Genomic DNA, 27,873 nt, shown 5'->3' on the forward strand with positions numbered 1-27,873 from the left:
GCGGGCACCTGTAGTCCCACCTACTCAGGAGGCTGAGGCAGGAGAATGGCATGAACCCAGGAGGCGGAGCTTGCAGTGAGCTGAGATCGCACCACTACACTCCAGCCTGGGTGACAAAGCGAGACTCCGTGTCAAAAAAAAAGTGTCAGTTGCTTAAGAGACTTGGAGAAATCAGAAGGCATAGTAGCCCATTGATTGAGTAGATTCTTTTAAATATTTTTTTTACTGCTTTTGCCATTGTTTTGATGTGAACCTACCTTGGGATGATTGGAACTGTTTTTATTTTGTTATTTTGTTATGTTTGTAAAAGAGGAAAGTATTCCTTGTATTCAGATTTATTGTATCTTATAAGGCTCAAGAGGAGGATAAGATTATCCCCAAAGTGGCTCCTTCCTAGTTCAATCCTGTTGCTTTCTGAGAAAAGCTAAACTCGACTCCAGGCAAGGTTACATTTCCTACCAGAATTAAGAAACAGCACTTCGTGCTTACCTTCCTCATGTAAAGTCCCAGGTTTGTTTGAGGACTTTGTTTCATCACATCCTGATTGACTTAGTGCTACTTTGTTAAATAAGAAGCAAAAGCAGAATGAATTTGTTAATATGTGTCATTTATGTGACTGATATCCTATAATGCATGCTTAATTAACATGAAGGAATGGTATATATTTCCCAAGTTATGGATTAGATTAATACGCCTTTGGTCATTTGTCTTTGGTTTAAAAATCCATAAACAAATACATCCGGGAGTATGCCAGAGAAATTAGTTTCTAAGATTTCCCTCTAGCTCCGGAGAGAGGTAAGTCTTTTAAATGAATTATGGCTGCCAGTCTTAGCTTTCAGAAATGAGATCCCTTTCCAGTATAAATGAATCACACAGGAGTAAGTTAAGACCATTTTTAGGGAGTATGTCGGTTGTTTGCTTAGCAGCTTTCTCGGTGCATGGGAAAATGGTTTTTGTTTGCTTCTGGAGTTGGCGGCAGTTTCAATAATGCTGTATGTTGACTACATTTAGGGAAAAAATGGAAACAGAGTGTAATAGAAGAACCTCTCAGATAGAAGCCCAGTTTCAGTCTGATTGTCAGAAAGTCACTGAGAGGTGTGAAAGCACTCTGCAAAGCCTGGAAGGGCGCTACCGCCAAGAGCTGAAGGACCTCCGGGAACAGCAGCGCGAGCAGAAATCCCAGTGGGAGTTTGAGAAGGACGAGCTCACCCAGGAGTGTGCGGAAGCCCAGGAGCTGCTGAAAGAGACTCTTAAGAGAGAGAAAGCGACTTCTCTGGTCCTGACGCAGGAGAGAGAGATGCTGGAGAAAGCATACAAAGAACATTTGAACAGCATGGTTGTCGAAAGAGAGCAGCTACTCCAAGACCTGGAAGACCTAAGGAATGTATCTGAAACCCAGCAAAGCCTGCTGTCCGACCAGATTCTCGAGCTGAAGAGCAGTCATGAGCGAGAACTGAGGGAGCGCGAGGAGGCCCTGTGCCAGGCAGGGGCCTCGGAGCAGTTGGCCAGCCAGCGGCTGGAAAGACTAGAAATGGAACATGACCAGGAAAGGCAGGAAATGATGTCTAAGCTTCTGGCCATGGAGAACATTCACAAAACAACCTGTGAGAAAGCAGATCGAGAAAGAGCTGAGATGAGCACAGAAATCTCCAGACTTAAGAGTAAAATAAAGGAAATGCAGCAGGCAGCGTCTCCTCTCTCCACGCTTCAGAGTGGTTGCCAGGTGATAGGAGAGGAGGAGGTGGAAGGAGATGGAGCCCTGTCCCTGCTTCAGCAAGGGGAGCAGCTGTTGGAAGAAAATGGGGATGTCCTCTTAAGTCTGCAGAGAGCTCATGAACAGGCAGTGAAGGAAAATGTGAAAATGGCTACTGAAATTTCCAGATTGCAACAGAGGCTACAAAAGTTAGAGCCAGGGTTAGTAATGTCTTCTTGTTTGGATGAACCAGCTACTGAGTTTTTTGGAGATACTGCGGAACAAACAGAGCCGTTTTTGCAGCAAAATCAAACGAAGCAAGTAGAAGGTGTGACCAGGCGGCATGTCCTAAGTGACATGGAAGATGATGAGGTCCGGGACCTGGGAAGTACAGGGACGAGCTCTGTTCAGAGGAAGGAAGTCAAAATAGAGGAGTCTGAAGCTTCAGTAGAGGGTTTTTCCGAGCTTGAAAACAGTGAGGAGACAAGGACTGAATCCTGGGAGCTGAAGAATCAGATTAGTCAGCTTCAGGAACAGCTAATGATGTTATGTGCGGACTGTGATCGAGCTTCTGAAAAGAAACAGGACCTACTTTTTGATGTTTCTGTGCTAAAAAAGAAACTAAAGATGCTTGAGAAAATCCCTGAGGCTTCTCCCAAATATAAGCTGTTGTATGAAGATGTGAGCCAAGAAAATGACTGCCTTCAGGAAGAGCTGAGAATGATGGAGACACGCTATGATGAGGCACTAGAAAATAACAAAGAACTCACTGCAGAGGTTTTCAGGTTGCAGGATGAGCTAAAGAAAATGGAGGAGGTCACTGAAACATTCCTTAGCCTGGAAAAGAGTTACGATGAGGTCAAAATAGAAAATGAGGAGCTGAATGTTCTGGTTTTGAGACTTCAAGGAAAGATTGAGAAGCTGCAGGAAAGTATGGTCCAGCGGTGTGACTGCTGCTTATGGGAAGCCAGTTTGGAGAACCTGGAAGTCGAACCTGATGGAAATATACTCCAGCTCAATCAGACATTGGAAGAGTGTGTGCCCAGGGTTAGGAGTGTACATCATGTCATAGAAGAATGTAAGCAAGAAAGCCAGTACCTTGAGCAGGGGAATACACAGCTCTTGGAAAAAGTAAAAGCACATGAAATTGCCTGGTTACATGGAACAATTCAGACACATCAAGAAAGGCCAAGAGCACAGAATCAAGTTATACTGGAGGAAAACTCTACTCTCCTAGGCTTTCAAGACAAACATTTTCAGCGTCAGGCCACAATAGCAGAGTTAGAACTGGAGAAAACAAAGCTGCAGGAGCTGACTAGGAAGTTGAAGGAGAGAGTCACTATTTTAGTTAAGCAAAAAGATGTACTTTCTCAAGGAGAAAAGGAGGAAGAGCTGAAGGCAATGATGCATGACTTGCAGATCACCTGCAGTGAGATGCAGCAAAAAGTTGAACTTCTGAGGTAATGTATGTACCTTCTAGACGTCACGAATCCCACAGAGCACCTCACCAGATCTAACTTCCGTTGCTTGCTGTGTCTAGAGAAACTAACCTATTAGTCTTCAAGAAGAGAGCAGTACTCTCTAGACTTCCTTCTGCTTCTGTGCCGTGTTAACAAATAAAATAACCTTGTTTAGGAGGCATTGCCTTCCTCTGTAGCAAACAAATGTTCATATGGGGTGTGAAAGTTCACAATGGCGAGTGTTTGCTGTTTAACCACATGCATCCTCAATGTACCTCTTTAACTTTTTTCTAGCACTTATTTCATTTGGATGGATAGGGATTTTTCTTTTTTTTTTTTTTTTTTTGGCTAAGTGTTACTTTCCTCATTTTGAGGAAACATATATACAAATGAATGACTTTTTGTGCATTATTAACTTAGTAGATAAGAACTCATTTCTTATGCTAATATAGAAAAAATGTTCTGTCTTTATAGTTTTGCACTCATATCACTTGAAGCACATGCTGATAACCCATAAACAGTGCAAATGGCCAGGCACCATGACTTACGTCTGCAATCTCAACTCTTTGGAAGGCCAAGGCAAGAGGATTTCTTGAGGCCAGGAGTTTCCAGACAAGCCTAGGGAACATAGCGAGACTGCCTCCACAGAAAGATAAAATGTTTGCTGGGTGTGGTGGTGCACACCTGTGGTGCTAGCTACTTGGGAGGCTGAGATGGGCGGGTTGGGTTGCTTGAGCTTGAGAGGTCAAAGCTGCAGTGAGCCATGATCATGCCATTGCACTCCAGACTGGGTGACAGAGTAAGACCCTGTCTCTTACAAAAAAAAAAGAGAGACAAAACAAAACAGTGGAAATTTGTCTTAGAACATATAATTTGAGGAGCCTCCAGATTCTAATAAATATGCTTGAAAAGCAGAGATAAAAGTAGAACTAATTTGAACCACTGTCCACTTGACATTGTAAAATATAATTGCATAGTCTTCTAGCAAATTTATTTAAAAAAAAAAAAAACTTGTAAACCATACAGGATGTTTGAAATGTCTCTGGATAACTTAATTCTGAAGGTAGTTTTTCCTCTTCTTCAGACCATTTTTAGTCCTAAAAATCAGAATATAATGAGATGAATAAAATCACGAAGTAAACAGTGTACATATTTCATTATGGCCCTTTGATTTACATAGAGAATTTTCTTTCCCTAGGTACCCAGGGGCCTAAAACTAAGCTAATATAGCTTTGTAACGTGGCTTATGTGTATTCAGAACAGGTAGGACTTGAGACTGAGATAAATGAAGTCATTTGCTCAAAGCAATATGCTTGCCATTGAGAAAAATCAACAACCAGAATGAGCATTGAGTCTCGATTCATTTCTCCAGGCTTAAGGTTTTTTTAGTTACACTTCTCTAACATCTTTTAGTGAAATTCTTACTTCCCAAAAGAAATGTGTCAATATGTCATAACTTGATTTCCAAGTACTAAGAGACTACTAATTTAGACTTTTCTTTTTAACTGGCATTGAATACTCATCCTTTTGGAAGTTACTAGAAAATATTTTCCAAAGATGCCAGATGACTGCCTTGTAACTATTTTTTTCAATCTCTGTGCTTCAGATATGAATCTGAAAAGCTTCAACAGGAAAATTCTATTTTGAGAAATGAAATTACTACTTTAAATGAAGAAGATAGCATTTCTAACCTGAAATTAGGGAAATTAAATGGATCTCAGGAAGAAATGTGGTAAGACATATACTTATATTTTCCTAAGACATTTTTGCAAAGACTAAAATTCTTTTACATCAACTTTTAAAGTCTAACCGTTAAATTTTATTTTCATCATTCCTTTAGGCAAAAGACGGAAACTGTAAAACAAGAAAATGCTGCAGTTCAGAAGATGGTTGAAAATTTAAAGAAACAGGTAAGGAAATACTTAATATTTCTCAATGTTTTTGGACTCCAAAATTTTCCCTTTTTTTGAAATTTATAAATTTACAGCACATGGTAATGAATAACGTATAGCTAATGATGGGAAGGTTGTAAATTCTGAATTTGAAAATGGAAACTTACTTCATACTGACTCTAAACTTAGCTTCCTGTTTTATGTTAAATAATGTATATATTATTCTAGGCCCTAAGTGCTTAATAAAGCTTTATAATCAGCAGAGTTGGGGAGGTGATACCTCTAAAACTATACCTACAAAATATTAGCTCTAGCCTTTATGCAGTTTCAGTTAATGTTAGCCCCTCCTTTTTCTTCACCATGATTGAAAGCAGAAAGTTAAGGACAGAATTTCACATATACAGAATGCCAGCTAATCAGCATATCATTTCACAGAATTACAATTTATTCAGATAGCTGGTGCCATTCAGTGCTCAATTTGTGTAATCTTACAACATGCAGTTATAAAAAGGGAAGGCCGTTTAAGAATCTGTCTGAAGCAGTCAAAAGACAAGGACATATTGGGAAAGAGTATTTTCAGCACTTGAAATAGACAAGGTGTTAACATCCAAAATGTATTTTGGACTCTTACAAATAAATGGGAAAATCCAGTTGAAATATAGGCAGTCTATGTGAACGGTCAAGTCACAGAAAAAGAAAGAATACAAAAGATGGTTAGCCTTATTAGTGATTAGAGAAGTGCAAATTCAATATGTTTCTTTTTTAACCTATTGAATTAGCAAAAAGTAATCTAGTATTTAAAAGGATGTGAGGAAATGACTGTGCCCATGCATTGTTATTAGGATTATAAGGTGGTAGCACTGTGAGGAAGACATATTGGAGGTATCTGTTGAAACAGTAATGAATATATGTATGTATACAGATCTTCTAACCTAGCAATCCTACTTCTAAAAAATAATTCTAAATACAAAATGCTACCATGTAGAAATGGATTTTCTAAAAGATCTATTTAAAAGAAATAATGATTTTAAAAACTTTATCAATGTGGGAACAGATAAATGCATATCTTACTACATGGAATATCCTATAGCCAATCAAAAGTAGAGTATGTGGTGGCTGCTGAACACACTGACTTGGAAAGAGTCTTTTTTTTTTTTTTTTTGAGATGGAGTTTCGCTCTTGTTGCCCAGGCTGGAGTGCAATGGCGTGATCTCAGCCCACTGCAACTTCTGCCCCCTGGGTTCAAGCGATTCTCTTGTCTCAGCCTCCTAAGTAGCTGGGATTACAGGCACACGCCACCACACCCGGCTAATTTTTGTATTTTTGTAGAGATGGGGTTTCATCATATTGTCCAGACTGGTCTCAAACTCCTGACCTCAGGTGATCCGCCTGCCTCGGCGTCCCAAAGTGCTGGGATTACAGGCATGAGCCACCGTGCCTGGCCTGGAAAGAGTCTTTAAGATATTATAACTAGAAAAAGCAAGCTATCCAAACATAAAATTTCCAAATTTTTGCTAAAGAGAAGAAAAGAATCTGTATGTGTGTATGGGTTCTGTATATGCATAGAAAATGATCTGGAGGAACACGTATCCAGCTGTGGACAATGGGCTCCCCTGTAGAGTGGGGTTAGACTGAGTGTCTCACTTCTTCATACACTTCTGAATGGATTGAATTTGTAATAATGAGTGTGTATTATTTCTGTTTTGAAATATATATATATATTTTAAACTTTACATAGAGAGGGAAAAGACAATTATATCTCTAGATCTGTTTTTTTTTTTTTTTTTTTTAGCACAAGTAGGGTAACAAGTTTTAAAAACTTATTTTAATTTTAATTAGATTTCAGAATTAGAAATCAAAAACCAACAGTTGGATTTGGAAAATACAGAACTTAGCCAAAAGAACTCTCAAAACCAGGAAAAACTGCAAGAACTTAATCAACGTCTAACAGAAATGTTATGCCAGAAGGAAAAAGAGCCAGGAAACAGTGCATTGGAGGAACGGGAACAAGAGAAGTTTAATCTGAAAGAAGAACTGGAACATTGTAAAGTGCAGGTATGTTCTCTAGCCATCCGGCAGTTTTGTTTTTTTTTTTTTTTTTTTTTGAGGAAATCCCAAGAAATAGAAGAAATGTTTGTATTAAACTTCCTTAAACATAAAGCCTTAGTAATTAAAACAGTATGGTCCTGGCACATGAACAAACAAGTAGATAAGTGGAATAGAAAGGCTAGAATTAGATCCAAATACAAATGGAAACATAGTATATAGCCAAGGCCACTTCTCAACCCACTGGGGTAAAGATGGACTTTTTCATTAATGGTGCCCGAACAACTGAGTAGACATTTGGAAATAGATAAAATTAGACCTGTATTTCATTCCATGCACAAGGATATACTTAATTGGATTGGGAGACTAAATATAAAAAAAAAAACTATACAAATACTTGAAGAAAATATAGGTGAATTTGTCTTTAACCCTGGTGTAAAGAAAGGCTATTTAACTGTAACTCAAAAACCAGAAGCAATAAAAGAAAAAATTGCTTATATGTTAAAAAATGTTTACATGGCAACAAGATACCATAAACAAAGTTAGAAGACAGCTGACAAACTAGGAGAAAATATTCAAAACATATACCACAGTAAAAAGGCCTAATATCCCTATTAGTAAAGAACTCTTAAAAATGGAGGGACATGGGACCAAAAATTTGATAGCAAAATGGGAGAAACATATGAACAAATAAATCACACACACAAGATAAAAATGGGCCAGGCGTGGTGGCTCACACCTGTCATCCCAGCACTTTGGGAGGCCAAGGCAGGCGAATAGCTTGAGCCTAGGAGTTCAATACCAGCCTTGACAACATAGCAAGACTCCATCTCTAAAAAAAGTTTAAAAATTGGCTGGGTGCAGTGGCGCACACCCGTGGTCCTAGCTACTCAGGAAGCTGAGGCCGGAGGATCCCTTGAGCCCAGGAGCTTGAGGCTGTACCACTACAACTCTAGCCTGGGTGAGACCCTATCTCTAAATAATAAAATAAAATGATTAAAATGGCCCTCAAATCTATGGAAAAATGTTCGGAATCACTCGTAAGTAGAGAAACGCAAATTAAAACAACACTGTTGTATAATTTCTCACCTGTAAGACCGGCATCAATTTTAAAATATGACAGCATACTCTGTGGGCACGGCTGTGGGGAAACAGACTCTTTCATACTTTGCTGGGAGAATGCAAACTGATCTGCCTTTTTGCAGGTGAATTTGACAATACCTAACAAAATTACATATATACCTAGCTTTTGCCCTGGAAATCTGACTTGTAGGAATCTATCCCAACAATATGAAAACTCGTACGCAGAGGGTTAGTCACTGCAGCACTGTTTCTAATTGCAAAATTGTGGAAACAACATAGATGCTAATATGTAGGAGAATAGGTGAATAAATGTGGGGGGTATGTCCATACCATGAAGTAATATTGTGCAGCTGTTAAAGAAAAAGAAGAAAAGAAATCCCTATTTACATGAAATGATTTCCAAGACATACCGTTAGGTAAAAAAAAGTACAAAAAAGTTATCTATAGAATGCCTTTGTGTGTATTAGAAAGGGATATTAAAAATACATGTCTGCTCATTTGTGCAAAAGAAACATAAGAATGATAAACCAGAAACTAAAAAGGAAGGATGGGAAAGGGATGGAACAGAGGAATGAGAATGCGCTAGAAGGGACAAGGAAGGCCAGTGACACTTCTCTGAGTTTATCTTTTCATATAGCTCTGACTTAGAACCACAATGATGTTTCACATACTCTTCACTTACCCCCAAAATAAGTGCACAAGTAAAACTAATCAATATGGTAGTGGTGGGGGAAGAAACCCAAAGGGAGCACAGACATGAACAGATGAGCCTAACTATATTATAAATGGATAATATAACCACACTGGGGAAGAAAACAATTAAGTAATTCAGAAATTAATATCTCGACTGGATACTATCCGGGCTAAAGACAAGATGAACTGTACCTACATGCTATGATAATCTAGTCAGTAAACAGGATTCTTATGAGAGGTATGGGTTAGTAATTCTGAAACTATATGTATTACTAGAATTGAACAAATAAGTAAATAGGTTGTGAGCAATAAGAACTAGATTTCTCACTGTTGGAGAAGAAGTTGCAAGTGGGGCAATGGGGAATGCTAAGATGAGCCCTCTGATGTTAGATTGAGATCTGAGATATTTGTATAAATTCATGGTTTCTAACATATATAAAAAGCTAGATAGATACAGAAACATAGATGTGTATATATGCATGGATTGCCCAGATCTTGGTTACTAAGCAAGCACCATTCTTTTATAAAAGGAACCAGGGTTCCTTGGAAAAATGATTCTAGGGCTGGGGCAGAGAAGATACAGGATAAGCCTGGAACACCTCATGGGACCAGAAGGAAAAAGGTATTTCTTTGAAAAAAAAGACAGGACATGTCAAAAGGACACAGGCCCCTAGCTGAAGGGGCTCCTAATGGCCAAAGCTGGAACAATATGATCACCAAAATAAATGATAATATAGAATAAAATAATTATGAAATAAACATAGGCTACAATAAATACCAGCCAGGTATAGTGGCTTATGCCTGTAGTCCCAGCACTTTGTGAGCTCAAGGCAGGTGGATCACTTGAGCCCAGGAGTTTGCAGCCAGCCTCGCCAACATGGTGAAACCCCATCTCTACAAAAAAAAAAAAAAAAAAAAATCAGTGGGGCATGGTGGCATGCCCCTATAGTCCCAGCTATTCAGGAGGCTGAGGCAGGAGAATTGCTTGACCCCGGGAGGTTGAGGCTGCAGAGAGCCAAGACTGCACCACTGCACTTCAGCCTGGGCAGCAGAGTGAGACCTTGTCTCCCCACCAAAAAAAATGAATAAATAAATATGAGTCCATATTGATATAAAAAAATTAAGTAGGGAGGGAAGACAACAGCTCTAATTCCAATAAATGAAGAAAATAGAAAACCATCATTAGGCAAACACCCCAGTAATAATAGTTGTAGACAACATGCGTTGATAGATGCTAGAATTAATAAGCAGAAGTTTGAGGAGAAACAGGATTTGTATAGTCTCAAAGTATCTCCTCCAAGAAAAAGACAGTAATTTTACAGTGTAGAAACATGCAAAACTTACCTTAGAAATCATGAAGTCTTTGTCCATACCTATGTCCTGAAGGGTATTGCCTAGGTTTTCTTCTAGGGTTGTTAGGGTTTTAGGTCTTTTAAGTCTTTAATCCATCTTAAGTTGATTTTTGTATAAGGTATAAAGAAGCGTTCCAGTTTCAGTTTTCTGCATATGGCTAGCCAGTTTTCCCAACACCGTTTATTAAACAGGGAATCCTTTCCCCATTGCTTTTGTCAGGTTTGTCAAAGATCAGATGGTTGTAGATGTGTGGCGTTATTTCTGAGGTCTCTATTCTGTTCCATTGGTCTATATATCTGTTTTGGTTACTGTAGCCTTGTAGTAGAGTTTGAAGTCAGGTAGCGTGATGCCCCCAGCTTTGTTCTTTTTGCTTAGGATTGTTGTGGCTATATGGGCTTTTTGGTTCCATATGAAATTTAGTTTTTTTCTAATTCTGTGAAGAAAGTCAATGGTAGCTTGATGGGAACAGCATTGAATCTATAAATTACTTTGGGCAATATGACCATTTTCACGATATTGTTTCTTCCTATCCATGATGAGCATGGAATGTTTTTCCATTTGCTTGTGTCCTCTCTTATGTCCTTGAGCAGTGGTTTGTAGTTCTCATTGAAGAGGACCTTCATGTCCCTTGTAAGTTGGATTCCTAGGTATTTTTATTCTCTTGGTAGCAATTGTGAATGGAAGTTCACTCATGATTTGACTATTATTGGCATATAGGAATGCTTGTGATTTTTGCACATTGATTTTGTATCCTGAGACTTTGCTGAAGTCACTTATGAGCTTAAGGAGATTTCGGCTGAGACAATGGGGTTTTCTTTCTTTCTTTTTTTTTTTTTTGAGACAGAGTCTTGCTCTGTTGCCCAGGCTGGAGTGCAGTGGCCAGATCTCGGCTCACTGCAAGCTCCGCCTCCCGGGTTTACGCCATTCTCCTGCCTCAGCCTCCCGAGTAGCTGGAACTACAGGCGCCCACCACCTCGCCCGGCTAGTTTTTTGTATTTTTTAGTAGAGACGGGGTTTCACTGTGTTAGCCAGGATGGTCTCGATCTCCTGACCTTGTGATCTGCCCGTCTCGGCCTCCCAAAGTGCTGGGATTACAGGCTCGAGCCACCGCGCCTAGCCGACAATGGGATTTTCTAAATATACAATCATGTCATCTGCAAACAGACAATTTGACTTCCTCTCTTCCTATTTGAATACCCTTCATTTCTTTCTCTTGCCTGACTGAGAAAGAAATTCCTGGCCAGAACTTCCAACACTATGTTGAATAGGAGTGGTGAGAGAGGGCATCCTTGTCTTGTGCCAGTTTTCAAAGGGAATGCTTCCAGCTTTTACCCATTCAGTATATTGGCTGTGGGTTTGTCATAAATAGCTCTTATTATTTGGAGATACAGTCTATCAGTACCTAGTTTATTGAGAGTTTTTAGCATGAAGTGGTGTTGAATTTTCCCTGCCGTTTAAGTAGAAAGTCTTTTACGCATAAGGATAAAAAATGGTCATAAAACAGTGTCATTGAGTTCATATTATTGTTTCCTTCCTATGGCCTTTAATGAACCTAGTAAGTTTCCCCAGTCTAAATATGTATGTCTGTTTGACTTTTTTATTTTTCTCTTAGTCCTCCACTTTAGTGTCTTCTCTAGAGGCAGAACTCTCCGAAATTAAAATACAGACCCATACTGTGGAACAGGAAAACCTCCTTCTCAAAGATGAACTGGAGAAAATGAAACAGGTAAGGCTGTGTGCAGTTTAGGGGGGGTTCACAGAACAATATGTACCTGGTGGGCTCCTGGTGGACTGGTATTTCTAGCCACTAGTTGTCTTTTGTGCCGAGTCCTATCAACTAGCTTGGTAGCTGAGAACTTGCTGCCTGGCAAAGTTGAGGACCTAAAGTGCAAAATCAGATTTGTAAATCTGATTGCTAATTATCCATATGTCTAACTTATATATGTTGTACACTCTAAAATCCCCCCTTTTTTTTTAAGACAGTTTCCTTCTTCTCTCTGTTGCCTAGGCTGGAGTGCAGTGGTGCAATCTCAGCTCACTGCAACCTCTGGCTCCCAGGCTCAAGCAATTCTCGTGCCTCAGCCTCCCGAGCAGCTGGGATTACAGGTGCCCACCACCATGCCCAGATAATTTGTGCTTTTAGTAGAGGTGGGTTTTTGCCATGTTGGCCAGACTGGTCTCGAACTCCTGGGCTCAAGCAATCCGCCCACGTCAGCCCCCTTTTGGTAGAAAGCTGTTTTATCAGGCACCTGGATCCTTTTGGATCCCAAGAATAAGGTAGTATCAACCGGTAGTATCAGCCTATCATTGCTGTTATACAACATGGACCTAGAAGGCATGTGTCACTGTGTATGCTACTGTGATTTATAGTTCACAAAGCACATCTATGCGTGTTATTTGTTGCACCGAAAGGAAACACAAATAGCATTAGCAGAAGTCACATGCCAGTCTACAGTCATCCAAAGTGGTATCAAGCTTTATGGGTGTCTGGAGGGTGGGGAGGCAAGGCAGTGGATAAAGTAGAAGGTCCTTTATTACACCAGTGCCCAAGCATTTCAAAATACATTTTCCTATATCCTTCTGACTTGTTCAGATTTGTAAGGTATGCTGGATTTGTCACCAGTTGAAGACAAGATTCATCCCTGAAGGTCTATTCCTACAGCTAAATGTGAAAGAATTTCAGGTTCAGGAAGTAGAAAGATGGTCGTAAAATCATAATAATAAAGAATTGAAGAGCCAAGTGAAATAGAAGAAAGTTAAAAACCTATGAACTATGGGAAAGGGTTAAATATAAGAAACAGCCTCTTTAAAGCGTGGGTTCTCAACAGGGTGAGGGGATGAGGATTGCTCTCCCACCCCAGAACATTTATCAGTGTCTGGGCACATTTTTTATTTTCACAACTGGAAGCTGGGGGGTTACTGGCATCTTGTGAATAAAGCCAGAGATGCTGTGAAACAGCCTACAATGTCCAGAATGTCCCCTGACCCCCAACTCCTGACGAATTATCCAGCCCAAAATGAGATTAGTACCAGCATTGATGTTGAAAAGGAATCAAAACAGTATTTGGTTTGTCTTGATCTCATGAAGTAGAGAGGAAAAGCCAGTGTGTTCACACCAACAACATTTTACTGGCCAGTCAGCGTAGGCATCTTCTGAAAGGAAGAGTACAGGGAACAAGCTGAAAACACGGTTTTATCTTTAAACTTGCCTTTGGGTTTTGCCACATACCTTGCATGTAGTCCATGCCAATTCTAGGGTGCTTTTGTTTTGGAAACAGAGTCTCTGTCGCGCAGCCTGGAGTGCAGTCATCTCGGCTCACTGCAGCCTCCGCCTCCCAGGTTCAAGCGATTCTCCTGCCTCAGCCTCCCAAGTGGCTGGGATTACAGGCGTGCACCACAATGTCTGGCTAATTTTTGTATTTTTAATAAAGACGGGGTTTCACCATGTTCACCAGGCTGACCTCAAACTCTTGACGTCAAGTGATCCTCGCCACCTTGGCTTCCCAAAGTGCTGGGATTACAGGTGTGAGCCACCCCCACAGCCCAATTCTATAGTCTTGACTGATTTTTTTGAAAAACATTTTTCTAGTTAAAATCATGAGGAAAATGTAATATGCCACATGTGTTAAATTGATGACAGAATGGCAGTATGTTATTTTACCCTGAAGGTAAAATGGAGAGCTAGGATCATTATTTAACAATGTCTGTCTGGTTGAATCTACCTAAGCAGACATTTCAACAGTCAACTGGGGAGCAGAGAGAAGCCAGAAGGGAATCCTTGAAGTTTATTATAGTCTCGGCTAGAGTTTATGTCCTCTGAAATATCTACAGATAGGCAAATAGCAGCAGCTGTGAAAATGCCTTATTTAGAAATACCCCTTTGTACTTACAGCCATGAGATATGATGGGATGGCTCATTTGTTTATCTCTTACAGCTGCACAGATGTCCCGATCTCTCTGACTTTCAGCAAAAAGTCTCTAGTGTTCTAAGCTACAGTGAAAAACTGCTGAAAGAAAAGGAGGCTCTGAGTGAGGAATTAAATAGCTGTGTTGATAAGGTAGTAAAAATAATAAGACTTTGCCATCATCGTATACAATACACACCATAATGAACCTTTCTCTGTGAACAGTGGCACAGGGGCCCTCCGTGGTAGTCTCTTGTTCCAGAGTGTCCTGGAGCAACATTTCTTTGGCATTCTGTGACCCTAGACTTCCTGCAGCCAAGACTGATGGAGTCTAAATTAGATGTTTACTAATTATATTATTAAACTCGATAATATAAAATTTGTCTCATTATCATATCACAGTGCTACTTTATACTATTTTGTTATAATATAAATATGTGTTTAATAATCTGAGGTCAATTTTATAGACAAACACTTTTTTTCTATTTTACCTTCTTTAGCAAATCCAAAAACACCACCTTTCTCCCCTACTTACCTTAATAGATATTCTGTGTTTTCTTCCTGTGGTGTGCTCTTGAGATTTTTAACGGCCTTCCAGCTTACCATCTTCCACCCTCAAAACATGAAGCAGTAGAAAAGAAAAGTAGGAAATTTCCAAAAAGAAGCAACTCCTCAAAATTAGGCGTATAAAACAGTCTTTGGTTTGTCTTGATTTGGAGCCAGGAAGACCATTTCCTTTGACCTTGTCCTGCTCCCCCACATAAATAGATGGTACTTATTCTTGACAATGTAAGTGCAGGCATATAAATTAAGGCTAGCTATGTTTGCAAAAATGCCCTCTTACCTCTTTTTCCCTTCCTGAAACAGTTGGCAAAATCAAGTCTCTTAGAGCACAGAATTGAGACGATGAAGCAGGAACAGAAATCCTGGGAACATGAGAGTGCGAGCTTAAAGTCACAGCTGGTGGCTTCTCAGGAAAAGGTATGTGGACAATTCTTGTTTCATCTTCACAGTTGGTATTCTCCTAGATCTTCCAACAAAAATCCCAGGAAAAAGAATGTTCCAGGTAGAAGTAGCGTAAGAGGGTTCCAAATGATTCAATTTGACCGATGTTTGATGTGCGTTTATAGCGTGGCAAGGCTGGGCGTGGTGGCTCACGCCTGTTATCCCAGCACTTTGGGAGGCCAAGGTGGGGAGATCACTTGAGGTCAGGAGTTTGAGACTAGCCTGACCAACATGGTGCAACCTCATCTCTACTAAAAATTAAAAAAAAAAAAAAGCCAGCTGTGGTGTCACATGCCTGTAGTCCCAGCTACTCTGAAGGCTGAGGCAGGAGAATTGTTTGAACCTAGGAGGCGGCGGCTGCAGTGAGCTGAGATCAGGCTAGTACACTTTGGCCTGGACGACAGAGCGAGACTCCATCTCAAAAAAAAAAAAAGTAAATGTAGTGTGACAAAATGATTTAAATAATATTTCAAATATATTGTGGCACAATAATTTAAATAATATTTCCCTCAAAGTTTATTAATTATGAAGGCTTCAGAATAGTGTGTAAAAGTGACTGCTTGTTCCTAATTTATAAATAGGACTTCTAAGGCAGTGTATACCCTATTTTAAAGATCTGTATCAACATTCCTTTTATGAATTTAAATTTTTTAAATTGGATTTTATATGCGATATTAGAGTAAAATAGGATTCTTCTTTAAGAGGTGATGTCTCAGCTAGGCGCAGTGACTCATGCCTGTCATCCCAGCACTTTGGGAGGCTGAGGCGGGCGGATCATGAGGTCAGGAGATCGAGACTATCCTGGCTAACACAGTGAAACCCAGTCTCTACTAAAAATACAAAGAATTAGCCAGGCGTGGTGGTGGGCGCCTGTAGTCCCAGCTACTTGGGAGGCTGAGGCAGGAGAATGGCTCTCGGGAGGTGGAGGTTGCAGTGAGCCATTTTTTTTTTGAGACGGAGTCTCGCTCTGTGGTCCAGGCTGGAGTGCAGTGGCCGGATCTCAGCTCACTGCAAGCTCCGCCTCCCGGGTTTACGCCATTCTCCTGCCTCAGCCTCCCAAGTAGCTGGGACTACAGGAGCCCACCACCACGCCCGGCTAGTTTTTTTTGTATTTTTTAGTAGAGACGGGGTTTCACCGTGTTAGCCAGGATGGTCTCGATCACCTGACCTCATGATCCGCCCGTCTCGGCCTCCCAAAGTGCTGGGATTACAGGCTTGAGTCACCGCGCCGGCCAAATTTTATTTTCAACTAAGAGGGCCCTTTACAGTCCAGCATCTCAGGCCAAAACATAATTTCTACAAAATTCAGTGAAACCATCTTTTGTGATACCAGTTGGTACCCACTGGTTCTGTAAGATACCATTTAGTAATCTACCAGATGACTATCAGCAATACCTTGCTCCAGACATAGTTCATCATTGTCCTAAATATAATTTAACATCCTGTAAATATACATACTATCCTGGGTTTCCCCTGAGCTGCTGACAAGAGAGCTGGATTTAGTAAAGAGAAACAAAGGGACCTGAAAGTTCTTTTGTCCTTATTCATTCCTGAACATGCTAGAGGTGAGACCACAAGTTTGTGTAGTGGTAAAAGATCATTGTCATGATACAGGTTCAGAATTTAGAAGACACCCTGCAGAATGTAAACCTGCAAATGTCCCGGATGAAATCTGACCTGCGAGTGACTCAGCAGGAAAAGGAGGCTTTAAAACAAGAACTGATGTCTTTGCATAAGCAACTTCAGAATGCTGGTGGCAAGGTGATTTGTTCTTTTTTTATTAGGTATAAGTTATTTACAGTAAAGCATACACATCTTAAGTCTACAACTTGGTAATTATATGTATATGCATGTATATATAAATATGCATATTTTATGTATCTGTATGTATGTGTTTGTATAACCATCACTTAGATAAAAAGGAAATTAGAAAATTTCCAGCACCCAACAGGCTCTCTCTTGTTCCCTCTAGTTGGTAACCCCAAGGGAACCACTTTTGTACCCTCTGCCACTGTAGTTTAGGGATGCTTTTTTCTAAACTTCATATAGATGAAACCATAATGATATAAAACAGGTCTTTTTTTTGTATTGAGCAAGTCAGAAGACCATGACTGAATTGAGTTCTGTAATAACAAAACTAAAACATTTTGTTAAATGGTAGATAAAAGTATTTGTGGACCTTAAAAAAATCAAGTGAAGACAAACATTGAAAGAAATTAATCTGGGAACATATACACAGACTTGCAAAAAAGTACAACTTCTGCTAAAAAGGCATAAAACAATAGTATTGACTTTCAGGAGATAATTCATTGCTACAGACAGGTTGCTGTGGCACGAGAAAGTCCAGGAAGAACTGATTAAAGCGTTAGCTGGCTGACACATTATGGTGGTGTGGTAGAAAGTGTCTCATTTTAGTAAGTCACAATGCTGCCTAATCTGTGTGCAAATAAATTAAGAACAATGTCATAGATGTCAGTTCTGGGGTAGATGTCAAGATTTTGTCCTACAATAAAAGTAGACACTAATTCTCTTGGTGAAATTTTTGTTAAAAAATAAGATAGTTGTTTTGGGCTGGGCGTGGTGGCTCACGCCTGTAATTCCAGCACTTTGGGAGGCCAAGGCAGGCAGACTACTTGAGGCCAGGAGTTCAAGACCAGCCTGACCAACATGGCAAAATCCTGTCTCTGCTACAAATACAAAAATGGCCAGGCGTGGTGGCTCATGCTTGTAATCCCAGCACTTTGGGAGGCCTAGGCGGATGGATCACGAGGTCAGGAGTTCAAGACCAGCCTGCCCAACACGGTGAAACCCTCTCTCTACTAAAAATACAAAAGTTAGGTGGGCATGGTGGCAGGTGCCTGTAATCCCAGCTACTTGGGAGGCTAAGGCAGGAGAATCGCTTGAACCCGGGAGGCAGAGGTTGCAGTGAGCCAAGATCATGCCACTGCACTCAAGCCTAAGCGACAGAGCTAGACTTTGTCTCAAAAAAAAAAATTAGCCAGGTGTGGTAGTACACGCCCCCCCTAATCCCAGCTGCTGGGAAGGCTGAGGCATAAGAATTGCTTGAGCCCGGGAGGTGGAGGTTGCAGTGAGCTGAGATCGTGCCACTGTACTCCAGCCTGGGTGACACAGTGAGACTCTGTCTCAAAAAAGTTTCCATTTTTGAAATTACTTCTGGATTGACTTTCTCAAAATGAGATTGTACCTTTTTTTTTTTCATGTTTGGTTTAAAAGGCAAGAGGCTTATCTATTTGTGTTATCTTTTTTCTTTTTTAAATCATTTTCAAGATCCAAAAAATCACTTCGGTAGCTGAAAGCACATTTCTGAATTCAGATGTTAATTACATGGACAATATGTGCTTTGAATTCTAAAAAAAGGATATGATTGCATATGTGAAAATGAAAGTAGAGTTTAGCTTGTGAAAGCTTTTGAGTTAGCAGTGCATTTCAGCTTTCTCTTTATGTCCTCTGTGAATCAAATGAATATCTTCTGGGCTCAAAGATAACTTCATAAGAATGAAGCAACTTTTTTTATTTATTTATTTTTTTTTTTGAGACAGAGTCTCACTCTGTTGCCCAGGGTGGAGTGCAGTGGCGCGATCTCAGCTCACTGCAACCTCCGCCTCCCGGGTTCATGCCATTCTCCTGCCTCAGCCTCCCGAGTAGCTGGGACAATAGGCGCCCGCCACCACGCCCAGCTAATTTTTTTGTATTTTTAGTAGAGATGGGGTTTCATGCTGTTAGCCAGGATGGTCTCGATCTCCTGACCTCGTGATCTGCCCGCCTCAGCCTCCCAAAGTGCTGGGATTACAGGCGTGAGCCACCATGCTCGGCCAGAATGAAGCAACTTTTGAGCCACCAATCTCAATGCACTTGAGTCCTTTATGGAACTGGACCTTGCCCTTCAGTCATATTCACTATTGGAAATGACATGGCTGTTTTATCAAAGACCATTTTAAACAGAGACGCTCCAAACCTTTTTTTTAAAATCAAACTTCAAGAATATTGTTTTATTCTTATTTATATGTACACACACATATTTTCATTAGAAGACTGAGGGGACAATTGAAAGGTACTTACTAGGCATCATTGTCATTGGGTAAATATGACACCTGTCTCAAAAGAGAAATTACCCAATAGCTTGTTTTTAAGGCTTACACTCTACAATTCTCTTAAGAGCTGGGCCCCAGAAATAGCTACTCATCCATCAGGGCTCCATAACCAGCAGAAAAGGCTGTCCTGGGACAAGTTAGATCATCTGATGAATGAGGAACAGCAGCTGCTTTGGCAAGAGAATGAGAGGCTCCAGACCGTGGTACAGAACACCAAAGCAGAACTTACGCACTCCCGGGAGAAGGTAACTTGCTTGAGAAGCTGCACATCATGGCATATGTTTGAAAATGACTAGTTTGATATGAAAATGAATGTTGGATATGATTGGAATGGTTCTAAGGTATGGATTTGAGTATCTTGCTGTAGCAGACTTATTTTAAGAATGTGTAATTTATCATTTACTCACATATAATTTTATCCTGATGTTTATAAAATATTACAGCAGTTTTATATTAAAATACATTTGACTTTAATCTTCATATCCAAAATGTAGACTCATGGAAATTATGTGAACCTTGTATTCTTCACATTGGCCAGCCACCAAGACTAGTGTACAAAAATGGTAAAACCAGACTCAGATCTTGCAGGTCTAAATAACTCCTCACGAGAGAAAAAGGTGCCTCCTTTAAAAGACAGCATTTCAAGGTTAGAATCATCTTTAAAGGTCTTTTCCAACCACCAACTTGGTGCTGGAATTCCTTACCTCTGGTGCATAGTCTCCCAGTGGTATTTAACCTATGCTTAACACCTCTGTTGAGGTGGAACTCTGAAGAGTCGCAGATACTTATTTAGAACGTCTACTCCATGCCAGAAGCTGCTATCACTGACACTGCAGTGGTGAGCAGGACAGACATGGTTCATGTCCTCATAGAACTGTTTTAGATGTGAACAGTCCAATAAGAGCAGATGGGACTGTCAGCCCATTCTCTCCTAAAAGTAGTGTTCATGTCAGAAAAAAAGGGCCTGGGACTGCTGTGCCTGCTTTCCTGGCAGCCACATCACATACACTAGTGACTCCTGGAGAGTTAGTAGACCCAGAAGTCTCCTCTTCCCTGTCTTGTTCTTCCAGTGTTGGGTTTGTAGACCTAAGCAGACTTACCTAGAAAGGGTCTTTTGAAATCCAGAAAAGCTAGCTTCGAGTATTTACAGGCTTGACTGAAAAAGAATGTTATAACAGGACCCAAGTACTGAATTAAAACTTGCCCTATGTTTGTTGTTTTTGCTGGCTGGGTGATTGTATTAGCATTTCTTCCTCTTACATTTGTTCTTGTTAGGTCCGTCAACTGGAATCCAATCTTCTTCCCAAGCACCAAAAACATCTAAACCCATCAGGTACCATGAAACCCACAGAGCAAGAAAAATTGAGCTTAAAGAGAGAGTGTGATCAGTTTCAGAAAGAACGATCTCCTACTCACAGGAAGGTGAGTTTTTGAGAATATATGGCGTGCGTCTGTGTTCTCACTATAATATGTTCCTAAGTGTGTTTCTTCTCAGGTGTACTTCTAAGGAAATGATTACGATGGCATATTTTGGCATATATCTCTTTATGCTGATGTTCTCTTGTCAAAATAGCATCGGGTGGTTCTTTTTGATTGAATAATGGTTGAAAAAAAACAACAATTTGGCTGGGTGCGGTGGCTCACACCTGTAATCCCAGCACTTTGGGAGGCTGATGTGGGTGGATCACGAGGTCAGAAGTTTGAGACCAGCCTGACCAACATGGTAAAACCCCATCTCTACTAAAAAATACAAAAATTAGCCAGGCATGGTGGCATGTGCCTGTAGTCTTAGCTACTCAGGAGGCTGAGGCAGGAGAATTGCTGGAACTGGGAAAGCAGAGGTTGTAGTGAGCCAAGATTGCACCAGTGCACCACTCCAGCCTGGGTGACAGAGTGAGACTCTGTCTCAAAAAAAAAAAAAAAAAACAATTTAACCTTTCTTAAAGAAGGCAGTTAATCATCTTTATTAGTATTAGAAGCTTTATAAGTTGGCAAAATATTTATCACTCGAATATTAGAAACATCTTAATATGGGCTGTACGTTTTATTGTTATGTAACAAATTAAAACATTTGTTGTCTTTATCTACAAGTTAGGAATTCAGAAGCAGTTTAGCTGGGTGGTCCAACTCAAGGCTCTCATGAGGATGCAGTCTAGGTGTTGGCCAGGCCTGCAGTTGCCTGAAGGCTTCACGGGGGCTAGAGGATCTACTTTCCAAGCTCATGCATGCAACTGTTAGCAAGAGGCTGCTGTTCCTTGCTGGCTGCTTGCCTGAGACCTCAGCTCTTCACTACCTGGGCCTTTTCTTAGGGTATAACATCTGGCTTCCCCCAGAAGAAGTGATGAAACAGACACTGAGACCAAAAGACCAAGACAGAAGCTGTGGTCCCTTGTATGATCTAAGCCTGCAAGTGACATACCAACATTTCTGCTGCATTGTATTTGTCACGCAGACTAACCCTAGTATAGTGTGGGAGGGGACTGTATGTGAATACCCGGAGGTGGGGCTCTTTAGGGCGTCTGGGAGGCTGGCTACCCCATGGTCACAGCTCTGTAGTGCCACTCAGTTTGCTTTCTGTAATTTGTCCCATGAACTTAGAGTTCAGACCAGACTTCTCAGAGTTGTTTTCTTTTTCTAAACTGAAACTCAGTTTTCACTATTACCTCTTTATAAAAAAAATGGTTTGTTTAGAAATCTGAGAAAAATATTTCATTATAAAATATTCATAAAATTTTTGTTTTTTGTGAAAGTTATGACCATTTGCAGTAAGAAGGCCTGGTTGTGCTCTAAAGCCGAAATGTCATTTCATTTCAGGTACATTCAAGTAAACTTTGCAGAAAGAAAATGGGTTTCATTTAGCTGCTCATTAGGGGGAAAAAAGTCTGTGCTAGGCTTTTCATTTATATTGAATTTTAAAACGGACCCGGAAGACTACACTTCTGCTTCACAATTCTTGCCGTTCTCTTCAGTTCTTTTTGATAGAAGCAAAATCAGCTTTCTAAGATAGTGTTGTATGTTTTTTTACTGAGCAATATTCTGACTCAGTGACCCGTAGCTCACTAGGTTCTTCCTGTAGTAAGAGTTATAAAAGTGAGGCTGGATGCAGTGGCTCATGCCTGTTATCCCAGCATTTTGGGAGGCCAAGGTGGGCAGATCATGAGGTCAGGAGTTCGAGACCAGCCTCACCAACATGGTGAAACCCCATCTCTAAAAAAAAAATACAAAAAATTAGCTGCGCACAGTAGTGCACACCTGCAGTCCCAGCTACTCGGGAGGCTGAGGCAGGAGAATCGCTTGAACCCAGGAAGCGGAGGTTGCAGTGAGCTGAGATTGTGCCACTGCACTCCAGCCTGGGTAACAGAGTGAACTCCATCTCAAAAAAAATAAAAATAAAAAGCGCTCATGAAATCTTGAAAATTGAAAAGTTATATAAATCAGGTTTTATGTACTCCCAATTTTAAGCCTTTAACTTTGCCTTAAGACAGTATTTTTCCCACTGCAGATCCATAGTAGAGGATTATGAAATCAATTTAATGGAAACCAGCATTTTTTATTAATAAAATATACAAAATATCAGAGTACATGGTCCATGGTAAGGATATTTCAGTGATACGTACCTATGTACTGTACATATGTGTGGGTGTATGTACTGTGTTGTAAGATAAAATGTATTTCTTACAGTGGGTGGCATCCAAGTTTAAAAGCCAGCTGCCTTAAGGAATCTATTCTCTATGATGACAGGTGATTAAAACTAGATCACTTAAATGTAAGCAATACACTGAATTGTATTATTTGTTTTCTGTCACTGAATAAACTTGGCTTTCTTCCAAGAGTTGAGATTTCTGACAACCACAGATTTGTCAAAATAAACTAGAGCAACTCAAGTGTTTTTGTTTTTGTTTAAAGGGAATATTTTGTTTTTTTAAACAGGTCAGTCAGATGAATTCTCTTGAACAAGAATTGGAAACAATTCATTTGGAAAATGAAGGCCTGAAAAAGAAACAAGTAAAACTGGATGAGCAGCTCATGGAGGTAAGTTTCTCAGCAGATGGCCTTAGCTATGAAGAATATTTTAATCCATGAATGAGCCATTTGTTGGGAGTGACTAGACATGGCATTGAATTCCCGTTGTGAAAATCTAAGTACACTGCCAAGTTGAATTCTTTGGTCTGTCTTACCAAGTTTTATAGACAACTTTGCTTAATTATACTGTCATAGGAAGCCATACTGCTTTTGAGAGGAAGTAATAATGATGACCTAAAATGCAAAGACCTGTACCTCTGCAAATCCAGGTTGCAGGGACTTTCTGATTAGCCAAGGGGCCCTGAGCACTCTTGCCATCACCGTATTTATGCCAGTTCCCCTGATCCCTCCTATATTGCAGCATTTGATAGGCATGATTGATCTCTAGCACCCTCTTCAGTTGGGAAATCCATGCGGGAAATTTGAGGGCATTAACATTTGGAAGTTTTCATTTCAAGTGCTGCTATTCTTCATTACTACATTTAGAACTCAGCACTGCTTTGTGAGAGGTACATCTAATAACTATGAAAATGTATTTGTGGCCAGGCATGGTAGCTCACACCTGTAATCTCAGCACTTTGGGAGGCTGAGGCAGTCAAATGGCTTAAGTCCAGAAGTTCAAGACCAGCCTAGGCAACATGGTGAAACCCTGTCTCTACAAAAAAAAAAAAAAAACCACAAAAATTAGCCAGGTATGGTGGTATATACCTGTAGTCCCAGCTACTTGAGAGGCTGAGGCAGGAGGATTGCTTGAGCACAGGAGTTGGAGGTAGCAGTGAGCCGAGATCATGCCACTGCACTCCAGCCTGAGCGACAGAGACCCTGTCTCAAAAAGAAAGAAAAAGAAAAAACTGGATTTGTAAAACTAACTTGTCAGCTTGGACTTTGGGTTCCAGTCTTCTAGATTGTTATATCCTATAATTAAACTTAGTATTCAGAAAATAAACTTATGTATAAATCCTTAAGGATTTCATTGATATACGTTGGGTAGATGAAATTAGTCAATCTAACATTTAGTGAACTATAAGACTTTTGTAAGGCAGAGAAGAACATGTAGAAATTCTTTTTGTGCTCTTAAAAAGTACTATGTATACACATATTTTTAAATCCAGAATTATAAGAAGGAATGGGGCCAGGCACAGAGGCTCACGCATATAATCCCAGCACTTTGGGAGGCCGAGGCAGGTGGATCACCTGAGGTCAGGAGTTCGAGACCAGCCTGGCCAACATGGTGAAACCCCATCTCCACTAAAAATACAAAAAAATTAGCTGGGCATGGTGGTGGGCGCCTGTGATCCTAGCTACTCAGGAGGCTGAGGCAGGAGAACTGCTTGAACCCAGGAGGCAGAGGTTGCAGTGAGCCGAGATCACGCCACTGCACTCCAGCCTGGGCAACAAAGCCGGACTCCATCTCAAAAAAAAAAAAAAAGAGGAAAAAGAAGAAATGGAGCTATTTTTTTCTTTCATGAAGCTGGCCACATGCAAAGGTAGCTTTTAAAAACCAAGCACCAAGCACTGATTTTTAATGTGAAATATGGGCATACATATAGCAGTAACATTTAAATCACCAGTGAAGTTTGTCAATTTTGTGTTCTCTGATCTGTCAGCTAAAGGGGAAATTCATGAAACTTTAGTGAAATCTAAACCATTTTTTCTTTTTTTAACAGCAATAAAATGAATGCATTCAAAACTGAGCTGTGGGCTGTACTTAGATGTAGACGTGCTTTTCTCATGAAATATAATGATATACTGAGGAATAAGATGTCTAAAACTAAGCCCATATTGTCTAGTATCAAACTGAAAAGTAGCAGTGTGTACTTAGTCACCGGAGAGCCTTTCCAGAGGCTCTGCCAAGAGGCCAGTTCTTCTCCCGCCTGTTCCCCTGTCTTACCAGGCACCCGTTGACAGTACTAGCCATCATAAGCAATTTCCCCATGTTTTTTTCTGACCTAGTAGTAAATATTTGCTAACAGAGGAGGAAAATTAAGTGTTCTTGACACTGGAGCCAAATAGCTAAGGAAAAAGCATGAATTTTTCTATTTGAACATTGAAAGGAACATCTCATACCTGTTTATTCAAATGAAGCTTTTATTAGGAAATGGAACCGAATTATTAACTGGGTGCGGTGGTTTATGCCTGTAATCCCAGCACTTTAGGAGGCTGAGGCAGGCGGATCACAAGGTCAGGAGTTCGAGACCAACCTGGCTAACATGGTGAAACCCCATCTCTACTAAAAATACAAAAATTAGCTGGGTGTGGGGGCGCGCGCCTGTATTCCCAGCTACTCAGGAGGCTGAGGCAGGAGAATCGCTTGAACCTGGGAGGCAGAGGTTGCAGTGAGCCAAGATCACGCCACCGCACTCCAGCCTGGGCAACAGAGCAAGACTCCATCTCAAAAAATAAAAAAATAAAAAAACAAAAAACGCTATAGATTTATACAAATGGGATATTTTTTTGAGATTCTGTCACCCAGGCTAGAGTACAGTGGTGTGATCACAGCTCACTGCAGCCTTGAATTCTTCGGCTCAAGCAATCCTGTCACCTCAGCCTCCCAAAGTGTTGGGAGTTCCCTGATCCCTCCTATATTACTCCAGATTGTATATTACTCCAGATTGGAGTTTTTAAAAACAGTGTTATTGGCCAGGCGCAGTGGCGTGCACCTGTAGTCCCAGCTACTCAGGAGGCTGAGGCAGGGAACTGCTTGAACCCAGGAGGTGGAGGTTGCAGTGAGCCGAGATCGCACCACTGCATTCCAGCCTGGGTGACAGAGCAAGACTCCATCTCAAAACAAACAAACAAAAACAGTGTTATTTAGGTATAATTCACATACTATATAGTTCACATATTTCAGGTGTACAATTCAATAGTTTTTAGTATATTAATTTTTAACCTGTGATAAACATATGACTAACATAGAATTTGCCATTTTAACCATTTAAAAATGTACAATTCAGTGGCATTCATTAAATTCACAACATCCTACAACCATCACCACTACTTCCAAAACCTGTTCATCACACCAAACAGAAGCTGTAGCTATTAAGCATTAACCATTCCCCCTCTCCAGCCCTACAAATTGGATTTTTATTTATAGTGTGATATCTATAGAGCAGGTTAATTTGGGGGATGTACAGTGTGTCCCAGCTCACCTGAGGGGTAGGTACACTCCTCACTCTGGCAGGGATTCTTATCTGATTGGAGCAATGGTGGTGGGCTGGGCAGGGACAGGTTTCTACATCAGAATCTCTGGAATCGGGATTTGAGCAAAGCTGTCTTCCAGGTTCTGATCTGACATGTGCACTCCCTTGGGGGAAGTAGTCTCTGCTCATCTCTATGTACTAGTTTAACAGTCACGGTTCTAATATAACACATCCCCCCACTGTCGTTAAAGATCACAGATCACTAGACTAGGAAAAGGGAAAATTAGGGCTAGAATTTGACTCCTACTTCAGGACTTTTTCAATGTGAGCGGTTCAATAAATTCGTTTTGAACATTCAGCAGAAGGGTTACAGACTATATCAGCAGTTCTCGAGTCTGTTGTGTACCTCTCTGATAGCCAACATTTCAGACACTTAACAAAAATGGTTTATAGTTTATACTTCTGCATCTCCAAGTGGCAAGAGATTTAACGTCAGATCCGTTCCATACTGGACCTGGAATAATCTTTTTTATTTATTTTTAAACAGAATCTGGCTCTGTCACCAGGTGGGAATGCAGTGGCACGATTTCAGCTCATTGCAACCTACGCTTCCCAGATTCAAGCAATTTTCCTGCCTCAGCCTCCCAAGTAGCTGGGATTACAGGCGCCCACCACCATTCCCAGTTGTATTTTTAGTAGAGACAGGGTTTTGCCAAGTTGCCAGGATGGTCTCCATCTCCTGACCTCATGATCCGCCCACCTTGGCCCCGCAAAGAGCTGGGATTACAGGTGTGAGCCACCACACCCGGCATTTTTTTTTTTTTTTTTTTAGACGGAGTCTCACTGTCACCCAGGCTGAAGTACATTGGTGTGATCTTGGCTCACTGCAATCTCTGCCTTCCAGGTTCAAGCAATTCTCCGTCTCAGCCTCCCGAGTAGCAGGGACCAAAGGCAACGTGCCACCACGCCTGGCTAATTTTTGTACTTTTAGTAGAGACGGGGTTTCACCATGTTGGCCAGGCTGGTCTTGAACTCCTGACCTCAAGTGATCCACCCACCTCGGCCTCCCAAAGTGTTAGGATTACAGGTGTGAACCACTGCACCTGGCCTGGACCTGGAATCTTCTACATCATTATATTGGGAGGGGCACAAATAGGATACAGTAAGTGAAGATGCACTTGCAGAATTAGAATTGTAGGACATTTTAATGTCTGTAAAATTTATATACAGAAAAATGTAAATGTTGGTCTTTCATATGCTCTTATTCATGTATATAATAGACCTAATTAGTACTGTTCTTTCTCTTTTTATAACTCATACTTTTCTCTTTTTATAACTCCTGTAATTTTCTCTTTTTGTTTTGTCTGTGGCTAACCTGTACCTAGAACTCAGTGGTTGGAAGTAGCAGAGAAGGGTGCAGTTCTCTGCCTGAGATAGTGTGTGAAGGTAGAACATTCTCTTACAATGA

At 40.6% G+C, this 27,873-nt stretch overlaps 1 protein-coding gene across 3 annotated transcripts in view; it reads left to right on the top strand.

The window, feature by feature from the left end:
• NIN (ninein (GSK3B interacting protein)) overlaps positions 1–27,873 on the top strand; it is a 108,491-nt gene that overhangs the window by 69,495 nt on the left and 11,123 nt on the right. For 2 of the 3 annotated variants that reach the window (XM_011956884.1, XM_011956885.1), the window contains exons 17-27: positions 1,012–3,153; positions 4,760–4,885; positions 4,994–5,063; positions 6,885–7,100; positions 11,833–11,946; positions 14,156–14,278; positions 14,993–15,106; positions 16,745–16,891; positions 19,308–19,487; positions 20,518–20,664; positions 23,173–23,274. In XM_011956884.1, coding sequence (XP_011812274.1) covers positions 1,012–3,153; positions 4,760–4,885; positions 4,994–5,063; positions 6,885–7,100; positions 11,833–11,946; positions 14,156–14,278; positions 14,993–15,106; positions 16,745–16,891; positions 19,308–19,487; positions 20,518–20,664; positions 23,173–23,274 — 3,481 coding nt within the window. The remainder of the gene's footprint in view (positions 1–1,011; positions 3,154–4,759; positions 4,886–4,993; positions 5,064–6,884; positions 7,101–11,832; positions 11,947–14,155; positions 14,279–14,992; positions 15,107–16,744; positions 16,892–19,307; positions 19,488–20,517; positions 20,665–23,172; positions 23,275–27,873) is intronic. The other variant, XM_011956886.1, reaches the window with a different exon arrangement.

This window comes from Colobus angolensis, unplaced genomic scaffold, assembly GCF_000951035.1.
Source record: "Colobus angolensis palliatus isolate OR3802 unplaced genomic scaffold, Cang.pa_1.0 Scaffold428, whole genome shotgun sequence".
In the NCBI taxonomy this organism is placed as follows: Eukaryota; Metazoa; Chordata; class Mammalia; order Primates; family Cercopithecidae; genus Colobus; species Colobus angolensis.